Here is an 18,110-nt window from a genome sequence, read left to right on the forward strand (position 1 = left end):
GATACAGAATAGACTTGCCCAGAGAAGGCAGGGGTGATTGAGGATGGTTTGAACCCCATCAGGATCTGTTCTGGGACCCCTCCATGATGTTTATAAATGACCTGGATAAGGAAGTGAAAGGGTGAGTTAGTATGTTGGCAGATTACAGGAATGTTGGTAATGTTGTGGATACTCTGGAGGGCTGCCAGAGGTTACAAAGGGACATTAATAGAATACAGAGCTGGGCTGAGAAGTGGCAGATGGAGTTTAATCCTGAAAAGTATGAAGAGGTCATTTTGGTAGATCAAATTTGAAGGTAGAATACAATGTTAATGGGAGGACTCAGCGATGCTCAGGAACTGAGAGATCTTGGGGGTCTGTGACCAAAAGACACACAGGTTGATAGTGTTGTTTAGGTATATAGTGTGTTGGCTTTCATTAACTGTGAGATTGTCCTAGAGCCGTGAGGTAATGTTGCAGCTACTTAGACCCCACTTGGAATATTGTGTTCATTTCTGGTCACCTTACTACAAGAAGGATGTAGATGCTTTGGAGAGAATGCAGAGGAGGTTTACAAGGATGCTACCTGGTTTGGAGAGCATGTCTTATGAGGATGAGTTGAGTGAACTTGGTCTTTTCTCTTTTGAGTGACAGAGGATGAGGAGTGACCTGATAGAGATGTTTAAAATGATGAGAGGCATCAATCATGTGGATGGCCAAAGGTTTTTAACTAGGGCTAAAATGGCCAACACGAGGGGGCATTTGTGGTACTTGGGACGAAGTACAGAAAGGATGTAAGAGGTAAGTTTTTCACATGGAGGGTGCTGGGTGCTTGGAATGCATTGCCAGCAACGATGTTGGAGGCAAGTTCAATAGAATTTTTATCAGAAACTATTAGATATGTACATGAAAAATGGAGGGTTTTGCAGAGGGAAATTCTAGGAGTTGTTAGAGTAAGTTATGAGATTGGCACAATGCACTGTGCTGTAGATTTCTATGCTCTATGTTTTTCTATATGCTTGTAAAGAAAATGCGTTCTAATATTTGAATAAAGATATTTGTTGATGAATGATGCAAATGAATAAATTGAAAGTTTCTTGAGAAGATGTTAAATTTCACATTTCTTTAATTTTATTAGGAGTGTTGTTGTTCCAGTGAAGAAACCTCCTCCTGGGAGTCTGGCTATCAATACAGTTGGTGGCTCAAGCTCTGCAAATCTTGTCACTGGGAGTGCAACAACTATAATTTCTCCTGCAGCAACTACGCCAAAAAGTATGATAAATACCACAGGTACAGTAAACAAAGATTGAGTTATAAAAGTTGAGGAAATTATTAAAAAATTGCATCAGATATATAATTAAATGTTTCTCTATTTATTGGAAATATTATATCCATATTACAATATAGCATGCTGCAATGAGCCAAAACAATTTTGTTTCCTACATATTAACATTAATGGATGGAGAGATATGAGCTGTAGTCCTTCTAAAACAATCCATATCAAAACTACAGTAAAAACACAAAAATGCTGAAGGAACTCAGCAGTACTCGCAGTCTCCAAAGGAGGTAAAGAAATATAAATGACATTTTGGGCCTGAGCCCTTTAAGGTATGAGCAAAATGGAGGCAGCCTCCTGAATAAAAAGGCTGGAGGAAAAGGGAAGAAAGGGCAGGCAGGGGAGCACAGGCCACAGACAAAAGGTGATAATTGGACATGGATAGGAGGAAAGGAAAGGTGAGAAAAGGTGAGGGAGGGGGTGGCTCTGATTGCAAAGCTACAGGAAGGGAGACAGAGGGAAAGGGAAAAAGAGAGACAGAGCTAGTGGAAAGAAATAAGGATAGGGGAAGGTGAAAGATTGTGGGGGGGTGGGGGTGGGGGGTTAGGTAACAGTAAACAGAAATCAATGTTAATGCCTTCTGGGTGGAGAGTGCCCAGACGGAATATGAGATGTTGTTTCTCCAATTTACAGGTAGTCTCAGTCGACAGTGCATGAGATCATGGACAGACATGAGAATGGGGTAGGGAATGGGAAATAGGTTGCCTCTGGGAGATCCCTGTTACTGCAGCAGACAGAACTAAGGTGCTGAATAAAGCGATCACCCATTCTGGATCCAGCCTCTATAATTTAGAGGAGACCACAACAGGAGTACCAGATGCAGTAGATGACTCCTGCAGATTCACAAGTGAAGTGTTACTTCACTTAAAAGGACTGTTTGTGCAAGTGTAGCTCTTCCTGTGGTAGCAGGAGTAGGTCCCAAGGGTTCATTTGGTGGGTAGGGAGAAGTGGACGAGAGAGTCACAGAGGGAGTGGACCATGTGGAAGATGGAGAGGGGAGGAGAGGAGAAGATGTGTTTGATGCTGAGAGTAGGTTGCGGAAATGATATTTTGGATGCATTGGCAAATGGCATAGTTGGTGAGAACAAGGGAAATCCTGTCTGCTGAATGTAGGGCGCATGTGGAGGTCATTGAAGATATGAGGGTGAGGGCCAAGTTGATGGTTATGCAAATGGCATTCACATCACACCTCCAACCAGGTGGCATTGACATCAACCTCTCTTTCCATTAACCCCTCACCCCAATCTCTCCCCTTCCCCTATCCCTAATTCTCTTTTAAATTCAATTAGACAAACAGCACTGTAATAGGCCAATTGTGCCTTATGAGCCCATGCTGCCAAAGCTACACCCCAGTACATTTTTGAAGGGTGGAAGGAAACCAAAGCCCCTGGATAAAATCCACGCAGACACGGAGAGGACATACAAACTCCTTATAGACAGCGCGGGATTCGAACCCAGGTCCAGTCCTGACTGCTAGCCCTGTAAAGGCGTTGCGCCAACCATGCTGCCCTATCTAGCTGTCTTTCCTTTTCCCTTCCCTTGTCTCCTTTCCCCCAGCTACATTCACAGAGCCATCCCTTCTTCTTATCTTTCCTTTCCCCCAGCTACATTCACAGAGCCATCCCTTCTTCTTATCAATTATCACCTTTCCTCTCCTGTCCTCTGATCCATGTTCAATTATCACCTTTTGTCTGTTGGCCTGTGCTCAACCCCTGTCCTTCCTTCTCTTCTTCCCCAGCTTTTTTTATTCAGGGGCTGCCTGCTTTTTGATCATACCTTGAAGAAGAGCTCGGACCTGAAACATTGGATATATATTTTTACCTCCCTATGGGTGCTGAGAGATCTGCTGAGTTCCTACAGCATTTTAGTGTCTTTTCTGCAATCACAGTGTCTGCAGACAATTGTGTTTCACTTCATATCAGTACTGTACATAATTTTTTAATTTGAAATACTTTGTTAATTGTATCCAATCAACAATCCATTGAATACAACTTTATCTGATAACTCCTATTAAAAACAAAAGCAGGTTTGGTTTCAAAATAATTGAAAAGACATGGTCATTGTTATAAGAGAGAATGTTTTGTAAAAGAATATGATAATTCCACAATAAGATACAAAGATAATTGGAGGGGCAGATAGTGATGAAGAAATGGAGAGGCTACAGAGAGACTTAGATTAGGAAAATGGGCAAAGAAGTGGAAATTAAATACAATGTTGGAAAGAGTATGGTCATGCACCTTGGTACAATGAATAAAAGGGCAGACTATTATTTGGATGGGGAAGAAAATTCAAATTTGGAGGTGCAAAGGGATCTGGGAATTCTCGTGCAGGATACCCAAAATGTTAACCTCCAGGTTGAGTAAGTGATTAAGAAGGCAAATACAATGTTGATATTCATATCTAAAGTAATAGGATATAAGAGCAGGGATAGAATGTTGAGGCTTTATAAGGCACAGGCGAGGCCTCACTTAGAGAATGAGCTGTAGTTTTGGGCTCCTTATTTAAGAAAGGATGTGCTGGCATTGGAGGGGATTCAGAGATCCACAAGAATGATGCATGGAATTAAATGATAAGCATAAGAGAAACATTTGACTGCTTTAGACTGTACTCCTTGGAGTTCAGAAGATGAGGGGGGAACCTCGTAGAGATTTCTCGAATGTTGAAAGGGCTAGACAGAGTAGATGTGGCAAAGTTGTTTGCCTTGGTGGGAAAGTCTAGGACAAGAAGACACAACTTCAGGATTGAAGGCCGTTATTTAAAACAAAGATGCAGAGGAATTTCCTTTGCCCGAGTGTGGTGAACCTCTGGAATTTACTAGCTCGGGTGGCTGAGGAGCCAAAGTTGTTGCATGTATTTAAGGCAGAGGTTGACAGGTATATGAATAATCAGGGTCATAAAGAGAAGAGTGGGGCTGAGTAGGAGAATAGATCAGCTCACAATGAAATGGTGGAGTGGACTCGATGGGCCAAGTGGCCTACTTCTGCTCCAATATCTTATGGTCTTATAATTGATAGAAGTCAGATCATGCCTATTCATTTTTATTTTCCTTGATCAAATATTGTAGATTTAGTGATCAATTGATGAACATTTTTATTTATATTCAGTTCTGAAATTAATTTGAAATATACTTTATATAGGGCCTTAAATACTCTTCTGTATCTAGAATTGCTTACATTTAACCAACCTGCATATGTGATGGGCCCAGAGGATCCCAAAACCCAGCAGCAGTAGAAATTCACCAAGACACATGGTTTCATAAACAAAAGTTACTTTTAATTTTCTTTAAACATAAAAACAGGATCAAACTTTACCATTTTACTATTAACTTAACTTAACCTAACTTAAACCGCCCCCCCCCCCCCATTTCTAAGCATGCGTGCATGTTATGTGTGTGTAAGTTCAGAAAAGTTCTTTGATTCATAGTCCAATCTCACTTATCACTCCTCCAAGTTCACCAGTATCATACTATTCTTATACTGTGCACAGAATTTAACATTTATGAATCTTCACCAGGCTTTGGTGCTTGAAAGGTAAATGGTTACCACTTAAGAAGGTTATTGCCAGTTTTCAGAGAGATTTGTTGCTCATTGGACACACAAACTGATTCTTTACAATCAGCCACTCAGTGTCTTGCTGAAGAAACTTGCCCCATCAAGATTTTCCTGATGATAACCTCTTTCTTTCAGGTCACCACAGAGTTCCTTTTCTGTTTTACTTATTTCAAGTGAAACATTTTTCAGCCAGCCATCTCCTCTTGTATGGACTACAAGGACTTTGAACAGGTTGAACTCAGAACTCGCAACCCATCTTCAAAATGGGTTTTTAAACAAGCTTCCAGAATATCTCTCTCTCTCTCTCTCTGTCACACTCAGAGAAAAACCTGTTTGACTCTCTCTGCTTGCAAAACCACATGACCTTCCCAAAACGGCACACGTATATTAACTAATTTTGTAACACTATGCAGACATAAATCAGACCATACTTCATCAGGGATAACCATAGCTAACTCATGTTCCCATTTATCTCTTACTCTCAATACTCCACACTTCTTCATTTTTGATTGTAATAACAAATACATCTCTGAAATAAGCCTTTCTTTCCCTTATCCATAAGCAACATTTCAAACTTCGATTGCCTTGGTAATATCATATCTCGACCAAACCTATTAATTAAGAAAATCCCATATTTTATAATAAGCAAATAACGTGTTTCGTGATATTCCAAACTTCTCCCTAAGTCTTATCAAATGAAAGAAATAAACCTGCCTCAAAACAATCTTCAATTAATACCAAACCTTTTAAGTCCCACTCCTTCAAATAAGGGTTGTGCATTGAGAAAGGAATCAATTGATTTTGATATAGCGGAGTTTTAATTGAACATATTTCTTTCGAACCTATAGACTGGTTACACTTGTTCCATATTTTAAATAAATGAATTAAGACTGATGAACTTTCCTCAAAGCACACTGCTACAAACACTCAATAGATCAAGTACCATCAGTTGAAAAAGAAACTTGTTTGATGTTTCAGGTCCAAGACCCTTTATCAGGACTGGGAAAGTATGTTAGTTTTGCTGCAGTGGATGTGGTTGAGGGGTGCATAAAGTGAAGGAACTACCTTGATAGGACAAAGATGAGGACAAAGTTGGCCAGTGACCCCAGTTTTTGCAGAACTGTCTGATTAATGGGAAGAGAAATCAAAGATAGAAAGATGCATATTAGAGCCGTTGTCATGACGTGAAACCAAAAGGCGAATGTTGGAAATGTTCAGCAGGTCATGCTCAGAGTATGGAGATAGAAAAACAGACCTATATCTACACTGTCTCGTCTCATTTGACATTGAGTCCACCGAGACAATAGGTGAAGTTTCTCATGATTTCTATGGTTTTGGTGTAGGAGGCCACAGCCAGATAGGTTAAAATAAAATTAGAGAGTGCAATGTGGAATTCCAATATCAGACAACTGGTAGTCTAGATCACTTTTGAAGACTGTGGAGGTGCTCTGCATAGTTGCTTCTCCAAAGGAGTGAGGCTATATTATGAACATCAAATGCAATACATTAAAAAGGGCAAATGAACCCTGGCTTTGCCAAGAAGAACTGTTTGTATCCATGAATGCTGGGAAGATGTGAAGTGAAAGAGCAGGCATTGCACCTCCTTCAGTTGCCTGAAAAAAAAATGGCATGAGAAGTAGATTGGTTTGGGGTGATGGAAGGGTAGATGAGGGATTTGCAAAGGAAATCATTTGAAATGATGAAAAAGGAAGTAAGGGAGGGAAAGATGTGATTGGTGGATGAATATCATTGACAGTGAATGGGATAAATTGGGGAAGATAGTTGGTTGACTGCAGAGGATGGTAGGGTGAATGGTGAAGACAAATGGAATCTCATCTTACTCTGATTGGGAGAAAATGGGATGGGAAGAAGGAGAAAGGAAATATGAAGTAAATAGACGAGACATTGTCAACTATGATGGGGGTAAAGCTGCTATTCCAGGAAAAAGACATCTCAGATGCACCTGCATGGAAGTTGTCATCATCAACACACATAGGATGGAGGCAGGGGAACTGTGAAAATGGTCCACAAGATAAAAGTTAGCAGGAGAGTTCATTAACATGTACTAAAGCATTATAATGTGCTTGAATTGCATGACCTTATATTGACGTATTTTAATGTAATTATTCCATCATTCTTTTTGCTCAGGTGCTGCAGAGGCAGCTTCCACTTCCTCCTCTTCTTCTTCTTCTAGTTTTGTAAATGGCGCTACCAGCAAGAATCTACCAGCAGTGCAGACTGTTGCTCCAATGCCAGAAGATTCAGCTGAAAACTTGAGGTTAGTTTCATTTTTTATAGCTATTCACATGAATGTGTGTCACTTAATGTGTCCTTGTGAAAAACAAAGTGACTAGAGGTTTGATTTCTAAAACTTAATGGATATGGATAGGTCAGATTTAATTATTGACCTGTAATTGTTCAACATCTTGGTAGTAGCATGAGTGCTAAAACTCCTTCAATTGTACTGGAGAATTGAAAACAAAAATCAGATTCTCCCTTTATATTCATAAAACTACAGTGCCAAAGAGAAAATAAAATCAGCCCTTAACTGCCTTCCCAATGTGCCAGCAAAACTTTGCAATGCTAGAATTGAATTTCTCTTAATAGAACTCATCCTCTGAGAGAGTTATTGGAAGACTTCATTTTCCTGTGAGTCAGCATCTTGAATGGTAGAGAAAAGATCATTTAAGAAGCTTTATAACTAAAGTTATATTTTTAGACAAGTTTTGTGCATTGTTGCACCATGAAACACAATTGAAGGAAATTTTTGCCAATGAAATTAAGATTATTTGAATTATCAAGAATGTTTAAAATTGAGGTTCAGCACTTGTGAAGTATAAATTGTTATCATTTGAATTGAACCAAAGGAATGAGAGTGTTAAATTTGTGAATGGTTGAGTACAACAGTTTTCCTGCATTAAGTAAACATCAGTGAGAAAGAAGTGGATACTCATGAATACTCGCATTATTTTATATATGAATGTGCACAGTACTATTAGATTCCAGTTAATTATGTCACAAATTATATTGCAATTTTTATATCTACTTTTTATTTCTAAACAGTATTACAGCAAAACTAGAACGAGCCCTTGAAAAGGTTGCTCCACTATTGCGTGAGATATTCGTGGATTTTGCTCCGTTTCTTTCAAGAACTCTACTGGGAAGCCATGGCCAAGAGTTGTTGATCGAAGGTACAGGTGCTGTAGAATTAACACTTCCCTCTATGATGTCTATGTAATGCTGTGAAATAATTGATAGGATGGATGCCAACTTTCATTTTTATATTACGAGCCCAGAGGACCCCAAAACCCAGCAGCAATAGATATTCACCAAGACAAAGGGTTACTTAAACAAAAGTTGCTTTTAATTATATTTAAACATGAAAACAGAATCACACTTTAACTTATTACTATTGACTTAACTAACCTAACTTAACCCCCTTCTAATTTTAACCGCACATGTATGTAATGTGTGTGTAAGTTCAGAAAAACTCTTTCATTCACAATCCAATCTCACCTCATTCCTTCAAGTTCACTGGTTGCAGGCAATTCTTATACTGTGCACAGAATTTAACATTTATAAAGTTCACCAGGCTTTGGTGCATGAAAGGTAAATGGTTATCTCTCAGGAAGGTTCTTGTCAGTTTTCAGAGAGATTCATTGTACGCTGACATCCACAACTGATTCTTTTTTTTAAATCAGCCACTTCAGTGTTTTGCCAAAGAAACTTTCCCCCTCAGTGTTTTCCAGATGATAACTTCTTTCTTTCAGGTCACCACAGAGTTCCTTTTTGTTTTGCTTATTTCAAGGGAAACATTCGTCAGCCAGTCCTCTCCTCTTGCATGAACCACAGGGTTTTGACCAGGCTGCACTAAGCACTCACAACCCGTCTTCCAAATGGGGTTTTCCACAAGCTTGCCAGATTGTCCTGTTCCAATTCCATTTGCTGCTGCAGACTGTAAAACTGTAGAACTAATCTCTGTCTGTCTGTCTGTCTCTCTCTCTCCCCCTCTTTCTCTCTCTCTCACTCACACACACACACACACACACACACACACACACACACACACACACACACACACACACACACACACACACACACACACACACACACAGACAGAAAGCCTGTCTTACTCTCTCTGCTTGCAAAACCACATGATCCTCCTAGAACTGCAAGTTCCACTTCAGACAGAATGTGGCTCCAAGAAGCTCTTTCATCTGTTGCCTTTTTGTAAACAACAGTTCATTAGTGAAGTCTCATTAGCATGAGCAGAGCTCCAATATTTCAAATGATCTTTTTTAAAGTGTTTGTATGTGACCTACACTAAAAAATACCTTTCTCAATTTATCTCCCAAAAACGTATCTTTGTACTCTGTAACAATTGATTGAAGATAGAATTATGCAAACAAAAAAACCTATCCTATTGGTTAGTTTTTAAAATAAAGCTCTGATTGAGAAAGAAGAATAATTTGTATTTACTGACATAGAAACTTGTAGTGAATCTTTAATCAAAGTTACTTTCCTTGTCTGTTGCCACTGAACATCTCCTTGGCTTGCTTCTGTATAATTCCCCACATCTTATCTGTCTCCCTTCAATTGCTTGTTTGCAATGGCAGAAGATTGCATGGGTCACACTTTTGAATAACTTCCTCAATATGAACCCAATTCACCATACACAACACTGAGAGTTATTGCACAAAAACAAAATCAACATTGAAGTGGTGATGTGGGAGACTGTAGATGCTGGGATCTGGAGGAAACTGAATTAAGTGTTGAGATTAATGTTTGGGAAAGACAGTGTGACGGACAGCGAAGAAAGTTGTCTCAGGTTACAACAGGATTTACGCCAACTGGGAAAGTGGGCCAAGGAATGGCAGAAGGAATTTCACTCAGACAAGTGAGGAGTGATGTATTTTTGGAAGTTAAACCACAAGGCATACACAGTAAACGGATGTACCATACAGGACCCTGGCCATTGTTATAGAACAGGGATGCCAGGGATACAAGTGCATAGTTCCCTGAAAGTAGCACATGGCATGCTTCCCTTCATTGGATGGGGCACAGAGTACAAGACTTAGCGCATTATGTTATAACTGTAGAAGGCAACAGTGAGACTGCATCGGGAACACTGTATGTAGTTCTGGTCAAAAGGATGTTATTATTAAACTAGAGATGTTGCTCAAAAGATTTAAAAGGACATGGCCAAGACTGGAGGTTTTGCGCTACAAGGAGAGACCGGATAGGCAGAGAGACTGGATACTTCTGCTTTTCCAGGAGTAAAGAAGGTTGAAGGGTAACCTTATAAAGATTTATAAAATTATTCCCAAATAAATTCCCCAAACATGAGGCTGATGAGATGGTGCAGGCTTTCAAGTTTTTGGATCTTTGGAATCTTTTCTGGGGAAGGGATGACCTGTATAATTGGGATGGATTGCACCAGAACTTGAGGGGAACCAATATCTTCACAGAGAGGATTGCTAATGCTGGGGGAGGGGGTGGGGTGGTGGTGTTGGAGGGCAGCTAAACTAGATTCACAGGGGCATGGAAACCAAGTTGAAGAAGGAGAGGAAGAGGTGGTTAGCGCACAAGCATGGACAGCTGGTAGGGAGTTTGTGGAAGGACATTCAGATAGTGCAAAATTGGAGCCATGGGGATGTGTTGAATTACAGCAGGTACACAGAGTAAAGTAACAAATAAAGAGCTGAAGATTTTGTGTTTAAAAGCATGCAGCACAAGAAATAAAGTGGTGACCTTGTGGTGCAGCTACACATAGGCAGGTATGATGTTGTTGTCATCACAGAGTTGTGGCTAAAGGATGGATGTCATTTGAATCTGAATATCCAAGGATACACAGTGTATTGAAAGGGTAAGCAGAGTGGGTGGCATTGCTCAGTTGGTAAGGAACAACATTAATTCATTAGAAAGAGGTGACAAAGATATAGAATCATTGTGGGTTGAGTTAAGAAATAGCAAAGTTAAAAAGACACTGTCAGCTGTTACATATAGACTTCCAAACAGTAGGTGTGATGTGGACAACAAATTGCAACAGCAGATAGAAAAGGCATGTCAGAAGGGCAATGTTATGGTAATCATGGGGGATTATAACATGCAAGAGAATTAGGAAAACCAGATTGGAACTGCATCTCAAGTGAGTGATCTTGTAGAAAGCCTATGAGATGGCATTTTAGAGCAGCTTGTTGATGAGCCCATGAGAGGATTGGGTGTATGTAATGCACCTGAGGGGAATAGTGAGCTTAGAGTAAAAGAACCATTAAGGGGCAATGATCACAATATGATTGAACACAATTTGAGATTTCATTAGGAGAAAATAAAATCATATGTGTCAGTGTATCAGTGGAGTAAAGAGAATTATAGTGGCATGAGAGAGGAACTAGCTAAAGCAGATTGAAAGGAGGCACTAGTAGGGAAGACAACAGAACAGCAATGGATAGGGGAAGGTGTAAGATAAATATATACCAAATAAAAGGAAATATTTGAATGGAGAAATGTCACAACTGTAGGTGACTAGGGAAGTCAAAGCCAATGTGAAAACAAAAGAGAGGGATATAAGGAAGCAAAAATTAGTAGGAAGACAAAGGATTGGGAAGTTTTAAAAAAAACTTACAGAAGATTACTAAAAACCAAGGAGGGAAAAGATGAAGTTGGCCAGCAAATAATAGCAAAAAGGATACAAAAAACTTATTGACGTGTATAAAGAATAAAAGAGAGGTGAAAATAGAGAGAGGATCACTACAAATGATACCACAGAAATAATAATGGGAGATGAGAAGGCAGAGGAACTAAATGAGTATTTTGTATCGGTCTTCACCGTGAATAACACGAGCAGTGTGCCAGATGTCCAAAGATATCATGGAAGGGAAGTGAGTGCAGTTACTATTTCAAGGGAGAAGATGCTCAGAAATCTGAATGGTCTTAAGGATGGATGTCTTCTGCAAGGATTGCAGCCTTGGATCCTGAAAGAGGGAGCAGAAGAGATTAGCGGAGGCACTACTATGGATTTTTCAGAAATCAATAGAGGAGGACTGGAAAATCACAAATGTCACTCCACTATTCAAGAAGGAAGGGAAGCAGCAAAAAGGAAATAATAGGCCTGTTAGCCTGATATCAGTGGTTGGGAAGATATTGGAGTTAATTTTAAAGGATGTGGTTAGGGAGTCTTTGGAGGCACATGACAGAATAAGCCAAACCCAGCATGATGACCTCAAGGGAAAATCTTCCTTGACAAACCTATTGGAAATCTTTTAAGAAGTGACATGCAGTTTCGGTAAAGGAGATGCAGCGGATGTTGTGTATTTGGATTTTCAGAAGGTCTTTGACAAGGTACCACACACAAGACTACTTAAGAAGTTAAGAGTCCATAGTAAAACAGGAAACATACCACCGTGGGTAGAGACTTGGCTGTTTGGCAGGAATTAGAGTCAGAATACAGGGATATTATTCTGGTTGGCTGCCATTTGCTAGTGGTGTTCCACAGGGCTTCTTTTTATGTTGTATATTAATGATTTGGATTGTGGAATGAATGGAATTTGTGGCCATCTTTGTAGATGATACGAAGGTAGGTGGAGGACCAGGTAGTGTGGTGGAAAAATGGAGGCTGCAGAAGGACTTAGATTAGGAGAATGGACAGAGAGTGGCAAAGGAAATATAATCTCGGGAAGTGTACGGTCAGGTCATGCACTTATGCAGAAAAAATAAACAGGCAGGTTTTTTTCTTATTTTTAAATTCTGCACCCCCCCCCCCCCCCACCTTTCTCTTTTACATCACTCCCAGTTGTTTTTTAAATGGAAAGAAAATTGAAAATACCCAAAGGCAAAGGGATCTTGGAGTCATCATGCAGGATTGCCTCAAGGTAAACTTGCATGTTGAGACAGTGGTGAAAAAGCCAAATGCAATGCTGGCATTCATTTCAAGAGGAATAGAATACAAGAGCAGGGACGTGATGTTGAGTTTTCTGTGACACTGGCTTGGAGTATTGTGAGTAATTTTAGGCTCCTCATTTAAGAAAAGATGTGCTGAGGTTGGAGAACGTTCAAAGAGGGTTCACTAGGATGATTCTGGGAAAAAAAGGATTATCATATGAGGAGTGTTTGATAGCACTTGGCCTGTATTTGCTGGAATTTAGGAGAATGTGGGGTATCTCAATGAAATATTTTGAATGTTCCAAGGTATGGACAGAGACATTGTAGAAAGACTGTTTCACATGGTGGGAGAATCTAGGACAAGAGGGCATAACTTTAGGGTTGAAGAATATCTGCTTAGAACAGAGATGCATGGGAGGGGGGTAAATCTGTGCAATTTACTGCCAAAGGCGATTGTGGAGGCTAGGTCATTGGTTGTATTTAAGGCAGAGACTGATAGGTTCTTGATTAGCCAGGACATCAAAGGTTATGGGGAGAAGGCCAGTCAGTGGTGTTGAGTGGGAAAATGGATCAGCCCATGATTAAATGGTGGGGCAGACTTGATGGGCTGTATAACCTATTTCTGCTCCTATGTCTTATGGTTTTATGGTCTTAAATCATGATGCTGTCCTAAAACTTGGGCCTGTAGTGATAATTAAATTTCTGCTTGAATATATTCTAATTGCTTAAAAATAATTACATAATCATTACACTAAACACATTTAGATTTCACAAGGTAGAAACTCTGATAAATTTATTCTATTTGATTCACTTGTGATATTCTAAAAGACAATAATTGATCATATAAAGTAGCTGCAACAGTTAATTAGCATTTTGTACATCTCACAAAACTGAGGGCATTGAGCACCAGCTGCAAGACTGTCCAGTGCCAACATGGGTCATTTTCAAGTAATTATTATCCGTCTATTATGGTACTGATTACAAAGGTCATGCTCTCTCTCTCTCTGACTTTCTCCAGCCAGCTTCCCCTCATCTTCCCCTCCCCCCACACCCCTTTTTAGGGCCCTTAGAGATCAGTTCAATGCTATGATTATATAGCGACTAATTTTAGAGAAGCTGTTCAGTGTTCTCTGACATTTGTCTTTTGAATCCTGTGTTCCAATTAGTTTGTATTTTTTAAAGGAAAGTATTTTTCTTTTCTGGGGCCGAAAGTAGTTAAAGTGTTGTTTATTTGAAAGTGACTGTGTGATTTTTGCAGCATAGTTTAGAAATAATATTAAATTGTATCGACTCCATCTCAGAAGATATGATTCTGATTCTGTGTATATTGCACAGTGAGACAAAATAGCATTCTATCTAAAAGTTAAACATTAGTAATTTAAAATAGCAGATCATTTGTCAGACTTTACAACTCTATTCTACAGATGCTACCAGCTCACTAGAAGGATGCCACAACTGATAAATTTTCACAAGAGTATTGATGAGTTGTTGCTTTAAAAATAGGGCATTAAATGAAAATGCTTCATGGCAGATGGAGCAGAGAGCAGTACAGGCCCTTTGGCCTATGTGTCTACGTTGAACATGATACTCAAATTAAACTAAAATTCTGCTGCTTCAGTGTGATACATGTCCCTCTAGTCCTTGTACTGTTCTGAAATATGTTTTGGCAATGTATTTAATGCAATACATAATTTTGTGTATTTTCCTTTCATTTTCAACCAAAAGCGATTCAGTTTAGTCAAATTCATGAAGGTGGCATTGGTTGCATGTTTCTTCATCCTGTGAGAATTTATTGCAAATTTTGAAAAATAATTAAAAATACCAAAAATTTTAGACTGATTTTACAAAGTTTCCATAATGTTGTTTCCGCTTCTGCTTTTTTGTTTCTTTCAGATTGTATATCCAACACCCTTGTTGGAAAAAGTAGTTACAAGTCATACAAACCAGTTCTATTTTAACACGTAAAATATGTATTCCTAATGGAATTTACATTTCAGGCTAATCTTTCTGAATAGGATGAATTTGCACTTGGACCATACCCTTCCATACTCCTCCCATCCTTGTAAGCATCCAATCTTCTCTTAAATGTCAAAATTGAATCCACATCCACCACCTCTGTTGGCAGCTCACTCCACAGTCTCAAAATCGAGTGAAGAAGCTCCCCCTAATCTTCCCCATAAATATTTCACATTTTACCGTCAGGCATGTCCTCTAGTTTTCACATCAGTAGAAAAAGCTTGCTTGCAATTAATGGCATGTCTTGCATGCTGTAATGAAATTAATATTAAGTTCAACTTCTCTGGGTAGCTGAATATGAGGAAATATTCCACTCTCACTCCTCTTTACTAAGGTTGCTAAAGGCCTTGGGCAATGGTTTGTGCTGGTCCCTGCATTCTCTTTATATTGTCATGCAGTGAAGATCATCTCCAACATAGCTCTGGATCGATAAAATTCACAAACTGTTTCCAAGACTAGCATTTCAGTCACTGGGGGATGGTGATTGAGGAAGATTCTGGCAATGACTTTCCCTACGTTGATCAACAGGGAGATCTACAAGACAATTGACTTGTCTTTCTTTCTCTGACGAGTTCACCCCCATTTTAGACTCTCAGTAGGCTGTTTTGAAACAGAGATGGGTTGTTCAGCAGACCAAAGGCTATGCTAATCATGGCAGCTGGTGAGTTGTTGAGCTTCCTGTGCTTTTTAAATATTTCAATTTGGCTATCATTAAAACAGGTCATCTTGGTAGCCCTCCACTCTGCATTGGATCACTTAGCTCATGAACACCTCCTTCAAACTGTAGTTCATTGATTACAGCTTGGTGTCAATAATCAAACTCAGGGATCTGCGACCCTGTTCCTTCCTTTGAAATTAGATCCATGACTTTCTCATCAGCAAATCCCGTTCATTGTGTGAATTGGATACATCACCTCCTTTTCACTGATCAACATACTGTACTGTACTAGACAGAATAAATATAGATAGGCTTTTTCCACTGAAGATATGTGAGATAAAACCAGAGGACATGGGTTAAAAGTGAAAGGGGAAAGGTTTTGGGGGAATGTGAGGGGGAACTTATTCACACAGAGTGGTGGAAGTGTGGAACGAGCTGCCAGCTGAAGTGGTGAATGCAGGCTCAATTTTAACATTTAAGAAGAATTTAGTCAGGTAAATGGATGAAAGAGGAATGGAGAGCTATGGACTGGGTGCAGGTCAGTGGAACTAGGTAAAACAAAATGGTTTGGCACAGATTAGAAGGGCTGAAGGGGTTTGTTCTATGGACCAAAGAACTTGTGAAATTTAGTCAAGGGACTAAACACCTTTCTTCATTGGTGGGATGGCAGTGTAGAGGCTTAGTACCTTCAAGTTCCTGGGTGTCTACATATCAAAGATCCTCCTGGAGCCAGTATGTTGAAACAACCACAAAGAAAACCAATGCCTTTACTTTGTAAGAAGTCAGAGGAGATTTGGCATGTGGTCATATATTTTATAGAGCTTCACACTTATATTGTCTCAAGTATACTATAACTGGTTGGATCATATCTGGTTTAGATACTTGAGTGCTGAGGAATACAGAAGGCTGCAGAAAATACCAAACCTAGACAAGACCATCACAGACTCGGACCTCCTGTCCATTGAATAAATCTATATGAGGCGCTGCCTCACAATTGCAGTCAACATCATAAAGGATCCCATCGACCTGGCCACATTCTCTCCTTGCTGCAACCTGCAGGCTAGAACTGTTGAAGAACAGCTAACTGGCTTCTAAGCCTCGATGAGCAACATGAGCTTTAAACTATTCCAGGACCACTAAAAGGGGCGGCAGAGTTGGCGTAGCAGTTAGCACAATGCCTTTACAGAGTCAGCGATCGGGTTTGGGGTTCGAATCCTGCGCTGCCTATATGGAGTTTGTACATTCTCCTGTGTCTATTTGGGTTTTCCCCTGGGGCTCCGGTTTCCTTCAATCATTCAAAACGTACTGGGATTGCATGTTAATTGGGTGACATGGGCTTGAGGGCTGAAATGACTTTTACTGTGCTGTATGTCTAAATGCAAAAAATTAAATTTAAAAAATTGAATTTAAAATTTAAAGATCTGCCTGCACTACTGAAACATCACTTATTGTTGTATAACTAACTCTCTTTTTATAAGTATTACTAATTTTTGTCTCATGACACATTGTGGTATAGTAATTAAATGTATTCTACTGTTGGAGAATTGATGTGGTTGGGGTAGTATTTGGTGAACCTGGACATTGTACTTGTGCATTGAACAATAATCTATCATGCTAAAGTCACAAATTTTCTGCTGGACCTCTGGCTTAACATACTTACAATAGCATTTTTTTTACCTTGAGGAAAGATAGTTATTCCAATCAGGGAAGGATTATGTTTTCTTACATTTTGAAATGCATTACATTTTAATTTAAACTCCTCAATTTCCCGGTCATTCTTACTAAACCCATCTTGCTTTTTGTTAGAGAAGCAGAAAGTTTCATAGGAACCAATTATGGCTGGCTATAAGCTACCGTTGTTTTGTAGGCTGGGAGCTGACAAGTTTTCTGCAAACAGTGTTTGTGAAGAGACAGCTTTTTGAGGTTTGCGTTTTGAGGCTAGGTTAATATGAATAATACAGCAGATTAGAGGTACCAATCCTGCAGGCAACAGTGCCAGTTGTAGCATGGGTGATGTGGCTCTCTTTGTGGTACTTTGCTTGGATAGTAACATAATCTAATGTTTGGACCAGGACAATTGCCATAATACCATGTGCTTTTCACAGGAGCAACAGGGTGTTCATTGTGACAAGAACATGCTCCTAGAATGTTGTCTAAAAAAAAGAGCACACCTTGCTTCCTCTTCACCATTCATGCCTTGCAGAGGATTGGATCCTAACTTCCATTCCTGGCCTAACTTCCCTTCATGGGAAGTGTTGGCCAGGAGTGTTAGCTTGCCTTCCTTTATGATGTGAACCAAGATTCTTTAAAGGTTGGAGTTAACCACCTTGTTTTTTTATATATATAATTAGAGATAGAGCATAGGAACAGAGCCTTCTGGCCCACAAACCCACACCCTCAAATACACCATGTGACCAATTAATCTACTAGCCCCATACATCTTTGGAATATGGAGGGAAACCTGAGGAAATTGCGCAGGCACAGGGACAACATACAAACTCCTTTCAGACAGCGCTGTGATAGCATTGGGCTAACCACTACACTAGCTTTTTTCGAAAGCTTCAGAGGTTTATGCATTTGCACTTGCTGATTATATGTTAACATAAGCCAAAGGGCTGAAAGATGTTTATTTGTTCACAGAGCAATTTTTTGAGTCACTGAACATTGTTGATGGCATTCTGTGCTCTTT

General features: G+C 39.6%; 1 protein-coding gene across 26 annotated transcripts in view; it reads left to right on the plus strand.

Moving 5' to 3' along the window:
* nbeaa (neurobeachin a) overlaps positions 1–18,110 on the plus strand; it is a 1,045,297-nt gene that overhangs the window by 610,190 nt on the left and 416,997 nt on the right. For 18 of the 26 annotated variants that reach the window (XM_069891655.1, XM_069891654.1, XM_069891651.1 and 15 more), the window contains 3 exons: positions 1,118–1,269; positions 7,015–7,144; positions 7,930–8,063. In XM_069891655.1, coding sequence (XP_069747756.1) covers positions 1,118–1,269; positions 7,015–7,144; positions 7,930–8,063 — 416 coding nt within the window. The remainder of the gene's footprint in view (positions 1–1,117; positions 1,270–7,014; positions 7,145–7,929; positions 8,064–18,110) is intronic. The other 8 variants (XM_069891658.1, XM_069891666.1, XM_069891668.1 and 5 more) reach the window with 2 other exon arrangements.

This window comes from Narcine bancroftii, chromosome 7, assembly GCF_036971445.1.
Source record: "Narcine bancroftii isolate sNarBan1 chromosome 7, sNarBan1.hap1, whole genome shotgun sequence".
Lineage (NCBI taxonomy): Eukaryota > Metazoa > Chordata > Chondrichthyes > Torpediniformes > Narcinidae > Narcine > Narcine bancroftii.